Genomic DNA, 14,419 nt, shown 5'->3' with positions numbered 1-14,419 from the left:
GTTCGGGCTGCTATTTCACCACTATTTTCCGATTTAGGAGATAATAATATGAATAAATAAAATATAAGAGGTAATATGTAATAGATAATTTTTTTACAATTTATTATGTTTTATTATGGTAATTTAATCAAAATTTACCATCTCACTTCATCGTGTTTAAAATTTTAAAAGCGATTAAAGTAAATTTTGTAATACCTAGCATTAGAAAAAAAATTAAGCTCTGGCAGCGTTGCTTTATTATGAAATAAAGTTAACTGAAAAATTTTATCTTTATAAACCGCCTCCTGATTTCCACTTGCTTCACTTTCTCCAGTATTCTTTATGTAGTGTAAGGTTAACGTCAAAAGAGGACTGCCGAAATTATTTATAGCTTTTTTTGAACCAATGTACTATAGTTAAATGTAAGCAAACTTTGAAAGAACCTATAACAATTTTTTACATAATTTGCGAAGAAACCATCTCAGCCTCTATATTATATGTAGAGCGATGAATTTATTTTTTTACTACTTTTTTGGTTACACTGTGTGTTTGCTCGCAGGCAGTTCGAGTGGGTCGCCGAGCGCGCGGGCAGGGCGTCGATCTTCACTTGCTCTCACACCGGAAGACGAGCCGTTAGTCGACTTAGCTGTAAGTCAATATTCTTATTTAAAAAGCACGCATTTTTTATCTAGATAAATTAAAAATAAGAAAACAGGGACTATAGCACACATATCCTAATATGAGGTATAATTCTATGTATATTTAAATAATATAAACTCGTAAATGTTTACGTATATATTTATTTAATTCAAAGTAGTCAGATAAGGAAGCTTATTGATTAACAAATAATAATAATATAAAGAGCAACATCCCGAGCCGAGGCTCTCGGGTGAGTCTTCGAACTTAGTTACGGTAAATAGGTCAAGGCAAATTCCTTCATTGCTATGCCATTTCAAGCCCTTTGTAACTGTTAATGCCAATGGAAAAACATTATTTAGTTAGAGAAAGATGATAATCATTAAAATTCGTAGATAAGTATACTCCGTACCGTTAAAGTACAAGAAATTGCATAAAAGTGCTTTTAGATCACAAAGTTTCATTATAGCATTACGATTGGAAATTTTTTTAACTGATAGTCAGTTACCTACGCGAATCAGTTTTCACAGCTCCATAATTTTGTTACGTTCAACGATTTAACGGGAAAATGTTGCAAAATTAATGTACCTGACTTGTGAATTGATCAGTTTGACAGGCGTCAGAGCAGGTAATGAGGTGTGATTACTGGCGTCAACACACGCGCTCCATTAACGCCATTTACAAACTAAAACAAATCGATTTGACGTATTCATTTTAAACACAAAAGACTTAACAGTTGCTTACTTTGAGATATATCTGTCACTGTTGGAGGGGCTTCGTAAATTCAGAATTCTTATCACAACAAGTTTATGTTTTGATACTTGTTTGTAGCTCACACTATGTCTAAAGATCAAATTCAATTTCATCATTATCATTTCAACCGTACAATGTCCGCTGCTAAACATAGAAATCCACTAAAGTTTTTCAAAGGAATCAGTAGGAAGCGGACAGGATTTTAATTTAATGCAACCAAAGTCGTGGTATATCAAAATCATATTAAATAGTCTTGTAGGAACAACATTACGTCATCGTCAGCGGCGCATCAAAAATGGGTAAATATAATTCTTTATTTACGTCGGTATAAATACGGGTGAAGCACAAATGAATACACACACTTTTACTTCGGACTTCGTGTTGTTATTACCTCATGACCTACCGAGCCTAGAAAGAATCCCGTACTCTTAGTTGATGTTGTACTGATGATTATAAAGAAGACCCGGTAATTTCTTTCATAAACTAGAAGTTATTTTTCGAATGTGCTGTTAAGAAGTTAAAATGAAGTACCATAAACAATATTAAATAAAAGAAAGTAACTGAAATAACCTAGACGTTAAGAGGGTTGAAGCGACAGTGCGCATGCAATATAGAGTGCAGAATAGACGGTTGCTGGGGCCATAAGGTTTCAAAGTGGCGGCCACGAACTGGCAAGCGTAACGTAGAACTTGTTAAGATAGTCGGATGACGCTGGTTGCACTTCTAATGGACCCTAATGAAAATCTTTGCAAAAGATCTATATCCAGCAGTTAACGCCCGTAGGCAGAAACGATGATGATTTCGACTTTGATACTAGTGATCCGTGCTTCTCATTATCTATAGCCAGAACGAGTCGAAACATAACCTCAACATATATACAATCATACCGTCCGTTCAATGTTCCCTTGAAATACACTATTACTATATTGTAAACGTGCTAACAGTTATTAACTATATTGTAAAAGTGCTAACAGTTTTACATGATGTGTACGGTACACCCTATCCAAAAGTCAATGTTTCAGAAAGAATAAAGAATTTAATAACAGTATAAAAAGAAACATCGTTTTCAAACTAACTACTTGCGTATTAAAAATAACTATTGTTTAATATCTGTCCCTGCAGCCTTTGTTCTGCTAGCAATTAATGGCCTGTAGCATTCCAATTAAAAACAAACTAATGTAACATATTTTAGATCAATCGCTTTTTCCAGAATGATTGGAAATAAGAGTATAAGTTTGTATCAAAAGATAACAAATGAACTTCATCCCTTCAAAGAATTTACACCTATAACCAATCATCTTTGTATTTATAATATATTTATAAGAACTATATCTTGCTAATTAGTAACCAGTTAAAAAATAAAAAAATGCAGTAAATTCATCGTTCGACGTATGAGAGATGTCTTCGATAAGGCACTTACGTATGTCAGTGACGTCGCATCAATCCGATAACCAGATTCTATTCGTCGTACTTAATGACGGACGGACGAAGTGAATAATAACTGGTTGGATATAAATAAAATCAAAAGAAATTTAGTCGATTCGCAATCAAAATTTTTTCCCATGTTAAATTTTATTCGATTCGATTAAAATTTATGTAATTTAATGCATTTTATTAAAACCTCTTTCGTTTCCATAATAACGTCATTAATGTTAAAGATAATTTTAAGCAAAAAAAAAATGCATCGGTATTTAATGCATTAACCGTGTATGACATTTCCATACTTGTGTTTAAAGAATTTACTTCCATAAATTTGTACTAAGCTTGGTCACAATAAGTTAAATTATATTACATTATATTAATGTAACATATTTAAATCCGTTTCTTTTAATTTATTTTTCGTAAGCTATTGTACAACTTTCCTTAAAAACACAGTTTTTTCCATAATTAGTTCAGACATTATTTGGTTGGAGTTTATTTCTATTTGTTAAACAGATTTCAAGTTATTTCTTTCGAAAATATGGAGAGTTTTTTTAGGTTAACATACTTTTTGTTATTAAAGCCTATTCCTCTAGATGTGGTTTACATTGTTTTTACCTAAAGTATTGTAATAATCTCTTACTCATCTTCGAATTAAAATTTTCTTTAGTTAAAACTATGAATTTAAAAATCTACTGCCGATTATTATTCCAAGAAACCAATGATATTACAGCAACAGATCATAATCTAAATCATTTGGTACTTTTTGTCTAATCAGTTTCCGATCGAAAAATCAAAATCTGATAACATTTTAATGTAACATATGTATTTTATATGTAGATTTTTAACAAATATCTGTTACAAAGAGTATTTGACAATAGTAATGAATTCGCTAGGTTTTACCTTGTACTTATCTTATGATATAGACATAGAAGAACAAACTTGGCTTGTCACATCCAATATTGGATTATTTCAAAATATTATTTACAATGTTTTTAAAGCATTATTCACAAAAACAACTATACAAAAAATAACAGCCTTTATAAACAACTATTAACCTCGTTCCTAACAATACTTCTGTGATAAGAAATCGACACATTAAAGTAAATGTATGTATTGTGTTAGCAATACATCACCATACATAATACTCTGGTTCTCAAGCTTGACGTTCCATATAAAAGGCAAGCTTGGTAATCTAATCCAAAACAGCCCATAGACTCAATGATTATCATCAGCATCGTTATCATCATTTCAGCTGTATGATGTCGACTGATGGAGATAGGCCTGTTCCATTCATCGTTCTTAGATAACTTTAACAACATCTATTCACATCCGACTCATTGACAGTATACTAAAAATTCACTAGTTAATATTAAAATCATCAAATTATAAACGAATATTCAGAACACACAGACGAAAGGAAATATATATATAGCAAAATGAATAATACAAGTCAGAGTTTGATCAATGTAAGTTGATAATTATCTAGAATCGTCACGACAACGGTTGATAAAATGTGAAAATATCAATGTTATCAGCAATGCTCGATGTCACAATAACTGCTAATTGTGGAGATGTTTCAGTACAATTGCACACGACGCGAGGGGCAACCGCGAAACGGTTATTTTTAAAATCGTATAGTTAATAATTATCGTGCATCTGAATCATTTATTTTCACTAAACACTCGAATAATAAATCCTATGAAAATATTAAAATATATAAAGAAGAATAAATAGTTGTAGTGGACGCTAAATGTACTGGTACAAATGATATGTGTTAATGAAAATAATGTGGTGTACACATTAAGTGTCCTTTGTGTTTCAACAAATATTTCAGTGGAACACCTAATTATAGTGCGGTCAAATAATCTCACATTAAACTACCTGTAAAGATAATAAAAATTGTGACCTTCTACTTTAACTGATAAGTGACAAAAGGTTTTCGAAAAACAATTTTTTTAGTAATAGTCTTTAGTGATTTAAAATTAATTTCATATTATAAATTATTTTGATTTAGTCTTTGTGTTGTAAGAATCAGATAGATCTGCTATTACTAAAACAGCTTTTAACTCGTAATCTACCTAGGCAATAAATAATAAACTGTATTTAAATATAAAAGTTAATAAAACGAAATAGTAGCCTTTGGGTATAGACTAAACATTTATCACTGCCTATCGGGCGATTGTGTTACGATTACTAACAGTTCCGTTTCATTATCTTCATTAGATCTAATCGTTGAAAATTAATTTGATTAGAAATTATTTGGATGCAAAAATGAAAGACAGTAACGTAGGTTATGCCGTTAAAGACGACGGTGTTTTAGAAAAACAATTAAGCTGTTGGGCTAAGTTCAAAAAGTTCTTTGATGATCGTGGTTTCGATTTAGAATGTGAATACAAGGATACATTTTCAAATGCTGTCGTGGAAAAACCAAATGGTTTTAAAGTTTATAACCAGTTCGACGATTTAAATCGAAAAACAACAGAAACAGAGCGCAAGAAAGGCCTGTCACGCAACAATTCTTATTCCGATTGTGATATACCAATTATAGTGAACTTTCACGATCAACTAGCTAGTTTAAACGATGAAACAAATACGGAGAACGATGTATGGAAGAGATCTTCAATATCAAGACCCAGAGTGTCAGTAAGACCGAGTATTTCTCTAACTAAAATTGCTGAAGAAATTATTGGTGACATCGAAATGGAAGACGTGGAAGTGGTAAATAAACATAGTTTTAATACATTCTTAATAATGAGAAAGTTTTAAATTTCTAAGGTATTAATAACAAAATTTATGTTTTATTTTATGGAAATTAACTGCAACAACGACCTGTTCAAACTATTTAAATATAAAACTCCTATATCTTACTTGTACAGAAAACTTGCCAACCGTATCAGTTATATTTATACGTAATAATCAATCCCTCAAGTAGATAATATAGGATTAATATATTATAATCCTTTCTGTTTACTTCTAATAATCAGAAACTGGTGATTATTGTGTGACTAATTTATAATATTGATATTAAATAAATATTATAAGGAGATATTATAAGAATATGCTGACGGTCACTTTTTATTAAAGGATGATACATCTTTTGTACAAGGCGTAGTAAAGACCAACATTTGGAAGTTAAAACAAAAGATATTAAAGTACTAAAATCTAACTAACTTTAATTTCGTTACCATTTTGAATTCCTTTGTAGTAATTCCTTAAGTTTTTGCCGCTGTCACTTCGAAAACGAAACGATAATAAAACAATCGGTCTTCAGACAATGTGAAAATATTGAATTACGCGTGATAGATTTACAGAGTGATGACGTAAAATGACATGGAAATAATAGACATAAGTAAACATTAAAAATAAATAATGTCATTTCAATACGCCTAGCGAGTAATAATTATTTACCTAGTATTACAGCTATAGAATATACAGTTACAGAATAAATACAACTATATAATATTAAATTCAGCAATTACAATTTTATTAGTCGGTAGCGGTACTTTTATTGTTTAAACAATTAACGTATCTTACAATCAATGAGTATTATTTAAGTAGATAAGCGCATTTTACAAAGCAGATACAGAACGTATCACGTTTTGTAAAGTTTTATGTAATACTTTTATTTATTAAAATATATTTTCATACATGTTTTTATACACGTATCAAGCAAATAATTGTTTTTCATTTAACAATCCTGAATTAACAAAATATATCTAAATTGTGGCTTATGTAATTTTTGTACTAAAGATTATATTATTAAATATCTTAAACAAAAAGTGTCAAATAAACACGTGAATTGGTCATTTAACTTGAATTAAAAACATAATTTGAAACATATTCTATTTAAATCTTCTAACCTGTTCAAACATGTAAAATGGGAGAAATTCACATATTACTAAATGCAATAACTCAACAAAGGAGTTGTCGGCACGGGTGCCGATCCGATCATTGTAACTAACAAAGGAGTGAAAATGAAGCTTCAGTGAATTGTTGTAAATTACGATTCGACCGGCACTGTCTATATTGACAGCAAATTCGTAATTTTTATTTTGATTTAACTGACTGATTGGTAATGATTTTGAAAAAAAAATAGACTTTCTAGTATTTGTTTTCATCTGATTTTGAATGCCTCTTTATTACAAATATTCCTTCATCTACATCATGTAGTTGAAAAACGCTCATTGTAAGGCATATGCGTCTGTGAGAGATCGCCCATATAACCGAATTTGCACTAACCGCATGCAGCAACTTCCTGAGACCTTGAGTATATCGTTAGTCCACTTAGTAGAGATACTATTTCTTGGTTTAATAAACTACGTCACATCTACCAGCTTGAGGTATTTACTCGACAACCTTACGGCCTCGACGGCCGCCGTTTATATGAACGTTGTACCCTGCCCTCTGCCACTTCAGACCGTCGATGACTTGTTCTTTTGCTGATCTCATCATTTCTGATTTGACCTCACAGCAAAGCTTAGGGCATAACAAACGTTTATTACACTATAAATGAAATTTCTGTCATGTCAGCTTTATAACCTGTGCCTCTTTAACACATTCACCTAAAGACACTATAAACTTCTTAATCCCGTACATTAAATTGATGTTATAAATAACATAATTAGTTCTTGTATTACTTGCTACTAAAACTCATAATAAAGAACAATTTGGTCACCCTATTTTACTAATATTGACATCTAACACACATTTTAACTCAATGGTTGACACAGTTTTATTTTATTTGTTAATTATTAAGAATAAGTCACTTTTCGCACTCTGTTTGGTGATTAAGTTATTAAAACAAAGGCTTAAACCATCGACGTAAGTCGAATTAATTTAATTCGGCGCCGCAGTACACGTGATGGGAATCCAATAGTCTAAACAAATCCGCGTCTGGGGCCACTAAATTGAAATTTATTGGACGGCAAGCGCTCGCTGCAGTGTGTCGTTCCAGTAAACCCACCGGACAATTTATTTCGCCGTAAATTAAGCGTATAATATTGCGAAGCTCCTAAATCTTCAGGCTTAATTAGAAGAAAAAAAAACTTTTTTAGAACTCCCGTGGATAGAAATATCGTTGGAAAATAAACTTGAAAACGTCCTCGTATTTGATGTCATCTTATTCAAAAGAATCTTTTTATGTTTTATCTATCGTAACATTCAATGAAAATGTTTGCATTGCTGAATGTAGATCTCATCACATAGATTTTCTTACTTTCGTTCATCTAAATATCTCCTAATCTCTGATTCGATCGCTCCGTAACTCGTTGTGTGTCTATGACCTTGTCAATAAGTCCCTAACACTCGATTTTAAGGCATCACGATATTCTATAAATCTTTTAAACTAAGAAAAACTTCAATTTACTTACGTAGTATTACACCATAAATTCGCGTAAAAATTACCCATGATATTAAAACAACACATCAATTAAAACAAAAAAAAGAGGAACGTGATACTTAAAAAAGTTTACTCAAAAATAGAGCACCGATACACTTAATAGCCTGGCTATAATCGTGTTCCTATTATATTTTCTACTACAACGAGATAGTAAAACATTTCACTTCTTATTCTATTGCCTGCTCAGATGATGAATGATGGCGCGGCGTGGAGTTTTACCGATATAAACCGAACATTGAACTCGTTTTAGAGTTAAGAAAATAGTGACTCATCGTGATCAATACATATGTGAGGTTTTCATATTTAGAATTGATACAAGACGCGTCCTTACTTTTTGAAGGGCTTACTTCAACTTTTAATTGTGATCACGACTTTCTTATTTCATCATTAAATTGGTCAACAACTAGACAATAACATGTATTATGAAATAATAATAAAGATGTTTAGGATGTTTGTTTTAGCTACCCAGGAGTTGTAGAAATATACTTTATTATGTTCAAGCATTTCTTTCTATGTAAAGTTGAATCTTACTGCTATTTACAAATTCCGCAGACTTGAGGAAGCAAACGCAAGGCACTTTTGAGAGCCGAGAATACCGCTACTTGCTATTTTCAATCCCGTATTGAGAGACCGCCGAGCTTTTTGCGAGCCTATGGCCCCTAAGGGTAGAACTTTAGTTTAGGCTATCACTCAGTTCGCTTTTACCATTCCGACTATTATCACTTAAAAAACCTTAACACTATAATAGGATTATCATACACCTTAAACAGTTGTCCACGAAAGAGTTACTAATTTATGACAAAAGTACAATACTTCGTTTTTAAAATCCTGAAGGTTCGAACACGCTGTATTTGTAAATAAACAAATTGAACAAGCGGCGAACAATTTAAGCGATTGAAAACTAATCCATTGGCCAGTATAAACGATTAGCGGCCGTGTATAAAGTTGCTCGCCGAGGTTATAAATTACATAAGCGCTTTAAGACAAGGTGACTGGGCGTAAGTGATTTATTTATACATCGTCTATTCGCGCGTCGTCTGTAACAAGTGCAAACTAATTTGTTTTTGTATATCAAATTGTTAATTGCAGTAGTTTAGTTTTTCTATTAATAGATTAAAACCACATACTTTTTAGACCCGAAATCAAGTCTATAGTAAACCATAACATTCATTTATCAACATCGTTAGGCCTCCCCCATAGAATCAACAAAACTGATCGAAATCGGCCTGCATCCACCATCTTTTAACGATCTTAATAAGGTCGTATATCCACCTTGTATTTGGATGTATTGCAAACATATCACGTCACTTTATAGTTAAATAATTATGTCATTATTTCAGCTATTTAACTGTCCAAAACGCTTTTTAAAATAAACCTATACCGACAATCTTGAATTCTGCCTCCAATGTTTTTCTCATATTTCATGATCATTTCAACCATAGGATGTCTACTATTTCACTAAAACCTTTTCATAGATTTCTAATAGCACCATTTGGAAGCGAGCTACATCTAACCTCTTCCGCTGACTTTAACAAGGTCCTCTCTTCATCTCGTCCGAGTGTACGTTTTACAATAGCTGTATTTTTGTTTTAAAAAAGATTATTTATAAAATAAATTTTACTATAAATACGATTTATATTTGGGCGTTCTGTTCAAAATTGAACGGCCCGCGGCTTAAATGATGATAATGGTGATGATCAAGTAGAAGTGCCGATGATTCGTTTTTACAATATTTGAAGCGAAATCTGGTACTTGCCTCTAAACAATCAATTGTATAGAACACAATATAAAAAAAATCAAACAAAAAAAAATGAAAACCAAAAAAGTAATAATTTTTTTAAAGTATATGCTACAAATAGTGTTGTCTGTCCTCTTTTGATGTTTAACTGTTACTTTTTAAAGTGTTGTGATAAAACAACGTAAAAATTGAGGTTATAAAGGTTACGTTATACCAATTTATCGTAAGAATGTATAAGAAGCGTCGTCTCTTATGAGAAAGTATAAGCCGTTATAGACCAACATAAACTATTAAACTTATTGTTGTTAATGTGGATGCTTTAATTAGATAGATTTTTATCGAGCAATTGAGAAAGTTATTTCACACACTTTTTGGAAATATTTAATAAGTTTCCATAACAGTAATTCAGAAATTTAGAAAAGGTTTTTCACTTAACTTTAAATGTAGATGAAAACAAAATATAAAAATAGCTGCCGTTTTTTTAGACTTACAAGCAATTAATATTAAGAGTCATCTCGGCAACTTATCCTTATCTTCAAAATTAATTTTTATACAAATTAAAACATAATACCAAGAACTAAGAGAACGCTTATAGCAGTTTTTAGTTTATTTACCTAAACTTTTAGAAATTTTCATGTTTTTGTTAACGTTTAACATAGTTTAATACGGTAAACCTTGGCGTATTGTGGAAAATCATCTCCGACGAAAGACTCAGACCGCCCCAGCTCGCTTTTTTAAAGCAGGTAATGAAAGATTAACTGATGAGGAATGATTTCCTAGCGGAACTACAGTGCTTGCTTCTGCCTTATAATCAGGTGATGAAAAATCAGACAGGCAATAGTATAACTGAAAAGCAATAGATAAGATAAAAAGCCAAGTTAAATTAATATAAATTAAGCTTTAACCAATAAAAAATAAATAAAGATATCTTAGATCCTTCTTTTCATAATTTTAAATCTATAATTAAAAGTCTATTATAAAATGTATCTTATTGTAGTATCTATGAATTTTAGTTAATCGAATCGTTCCACACTTGATTCTTGACTCAAATGTCATTTAAAAGTGTAACTGTTGGGTTTCTGGCAGACTTCTCTCAACAGACCAGCGTTCCGAGCTGGTAGTAGGTTACTTCTTGTAGTGTAAAAATAATCGCCAATTCAAAAGTGCATGTAAATGCTATTTAAATTTAAATTAGATATAGACAGCTGAAACAATCAGTTATACCATCAAGGTAATTGACATTTATAAGATTTTTAGATGGCACGAATAAATAAATATAAAATTAAGATTCTTTTAAAATGATAATAAGATCTAGAGTTGTGGTAATTTGATATAGTAGTTGTAGTAGCATAAGGTATCGGCCTATTTAGGGTAAAGATGTATGAAGACTAGTAATAAATAAAAATTTAACCTCATTGCTACTCCTATATTTATACAGCCATCACTACTCATCAGTCATCGCTCAGTTCGCCATTCATCTATGTGTAAACGAAAGCAAGCGCTTAACGATGTTGTTGACGATTTTATCACATTTGTACGACACGCCTACTGCAAACTATTTGACCAAAGCCCTCACCAATACCTATAGAAACTCAAACATTACGTTGGGACCTTTCACGGGAATCGATCGATCAATCAATGCTACACATACGATGGAAATATAAGTACTCGGTGAAAATGAGAATCGTCTGTGTACATCGAATTCTATTTTAATGTATTGAACTGTTAGGATGCTTTTAAAAGATACTCTACATTCATATTAATATCTTGTACGTCTTATGGCTTCAATAATAATGGTAGCAATATTTTCTGATTAAAGCGAAAAGTTCCAAGTCACAGCATGGCAAACGCACAAACGTACATCAATCAGGTGGACAAATGACCTTAAAGTTTTTTTATCCTTTAAAGGCGAAACATTTAATCTCGCCTGATCCTTAACTATGACGAGGCCTAAGTTGGTACATACTTGCTCAAAAGAAACCCATTCACTGATTCACTGTTGACTGTTGTCTCCTAAGTTATAATTGTCAGAAAACAATGACACCAGTAGATTGTTCCACTCCTTGGCTGTTCGCACTATAAAAGTTTCTTTTTCTATTAGCAAACCCTTAGTGCGTGGAAGGAATTTTAACCGCTTCCAACCAGTCCTATGGGAAATATATTCAAGAGGCTATATCCAGCAGTGGGCGTTCTTCGTCTGAAATGATAATAACAATGAACATTCATAACACGTAGAAGATATTCTGTGGAAAAAAATATTATTACTTCGTACTACTTATTAAGAAACTAAAATTCGATCTCTTTGACTTGTAAGTTTATTAGTTCTTCAACTCATCTAACTTTCGCAAGCATAGGAAGTTGAGAAATATACCAACTTTAACTACTTACTTTTGATAATTTTGCACGGGACTTTCTAGCGGCTTAAATAAACAATACAGTTCGTATTTTATCGTCATACCGTTTAGCTTTAATATGCGGATATTAAACAGTTTGAATTCAATTGAGTAACTTGAAAAGGTAGCCCAGCGTTAAAGTACTAAGATCTGCGGTAATAGGTCACGGGTTCGATTCCCCGCATTCTTCTGTAATTGACACTAAGTGCATTAATTTACATAGGATTCTATCTGTATTCTATCTACCCAAAACCATTTCCAAAACAATATTTATGTATATATGTATATGTGTGTATATATATATTCATATATATAAGATCTATATATATATATATACATATATATAAGATCGTCACGATGTCCGGTCTTGCGCTGCCCGTATTCAGCAACTTCTGGCGAATTTAACTACGTCGCCTCGAGGCTTACCCGCGCCATGTTTATTGGCTCGTGATCGCTACTTGAGAGCCTTTTGGCCCAGCGGCTATCAGTTGCACAATCGCTCATTGCCACTGGAATTTTTGAAGATATCAGTGATCTTGTTTTTTCTACGTATCTGCTCATTTCTTATTCGATTTTGCATTTAACTACTTAACGTACTATATTCAAGTTAAAACTTGATTTAGTGAGTCCAGTATAAACTTAGTATGGAGCACTTTCAATCTCTCTTCTCTGCATCTTAACAATTTAGCAACTATTATGTTATTGGCTACCGTATTGTTTAAGTAATTGCACACGATCCGGCTTACAATCACAACAATGAATTGTAATTTCATTACAGCCATTAGTTCTCCAATTAAGAGATTAAAATATGTTTTTAGCAACGGAGTTCCAATTTAATTTGAATAGAAGCTGCTGAGACGATGGATTTTGAATGGGGTTCGCGGTTTTAAAAAGGTTTTTAGTTCATGTAACAGTTTTCTGTGTGTTACCTGTTGCGAAAATAATTGTTCAAAAAGAAAATTTTTCAATACCAACGTTTTTTCTTTGTACATATATTTAATTGCCCATCTCTTAATAGGCAAAATATATTATTAATTTTTATCCAATTTTCGTAAAAGAAGCCGAATTGGTTTAATATAAAAGAAATGATCTTTAAATTCTTTTCAGCCAAACTTTCAGGCGTGTAATAAAATTTTCGTATTTTGTAATACCTCTATAATTAACCGAGAATTTTCCTTGAAAATTTCTGTAAGTACTTTTAGCTTTTTAGTATACTCATCCATGAATTGCTATCGAAGTTTATTCAACAAAATATAATTGAAATGTTTTTATATTATAAATTGTATCCGTACTTTTACCTACATGTATTGTATTTCACAATTTAACTTTTTCGTTAATACTACCCAACATTGGTTTATTCGTACAACATTATACGTCCAAAGTTTAAATAGCAGACGTTAACAGAAATTGAAACATCGTTTAATTTAAAAATATATATTTATAGCTATGCTAAACACAACACACGCTCTAGTATCCTTTTTAAATGAAAACCTGCATCACGCTTGTAATTGTAAATACACAAGTATCTTTAAAATTGTTGAAGTAACAAATAGTCCTAATGCAATTTTTTTTCTTCTATTTTTTTCAAACAAACATGTACTTAATAATTAACTTAATACAATACTGTCGCTATTAAATAAAATACTATGCTATACTATAAAATATCTTCATTAGAATTAAACAAAGGTACAAATACAATATGAAAACTATTCATTGTTATGGTAACTAAAATGGTATATCACATTTACCCAGTAGCACATAAGTAGAGGGTTGAGACAAGCGATCATAGGTCTCGGTTTCGTTTTCCGTGATAGAATCTTATACTCGTATAAATCATACTTTTTGCAATAAAAATATAGGATTGACATTTCTTACAAGTTTCCAAAGGATGTAGCAGCGTACTCTGCGTATCATAACACCACATTGCGGTCGCCAACCTGCCCGCCAAGCGTGGCGAATATGGAATATCCCTCATAGATATCTTTGTAAGAGGCCTATGCCTGGCAGTATACCTCTATGAGTTGAAACACCTGTTCACTCAGTAATTGTACTATCTATGATGTATTTAGAAGACAGACGAGATGATTCGTCATTGCCTAA

At 31.7% G+C, this 14,419-nt stretch overlaps 1 protein-coding gene across 1 annotated transcript in view; it reads left to right on the top strand.

Moving 5' to 3' along the window:
• Positions 1 to 5,061: 5,061 nt before the first annotated feature.
• The window catches only part of Pde8 (phosphodiesterase 8), a 50,157-nt gene continuing 40,799 nt past the window's right edge, over positions 5,062 to 14,419 (top strand). The window contains exon 1 of the mRNA XM_068764461.1: positions 5,062 to 5,508. Within this exon, the coding sequence (XP_068620562.1) occupies positions 5,062 to 5,508 (447 nt within the window). The remainder of the gene's footprint in view (positions 5,509 to 14,419) is intronic.

The sequence above is a fragment of the Battus philenor genome, unplaced genomic scaffold, assembly GCF_028537555.1.
Source record: "Battus philenor isolate CCGP_79_NKW_IND1 unplaced genomic scaffold, ilBatPhil1.0.hap1 SCAF_19, whole genome shotgun sequence".
In the NCBI taxonomy this organism is placed as follows: domain Eukaryota; kingdom Metazoa; phylum Arthropoda; class Insecta; order Lepidoptera; family Papilionidae; genus Battus; species Battus philenor.
This window is presented reverse-complemented; position numbering and strand designations above follow the sequence as displayed.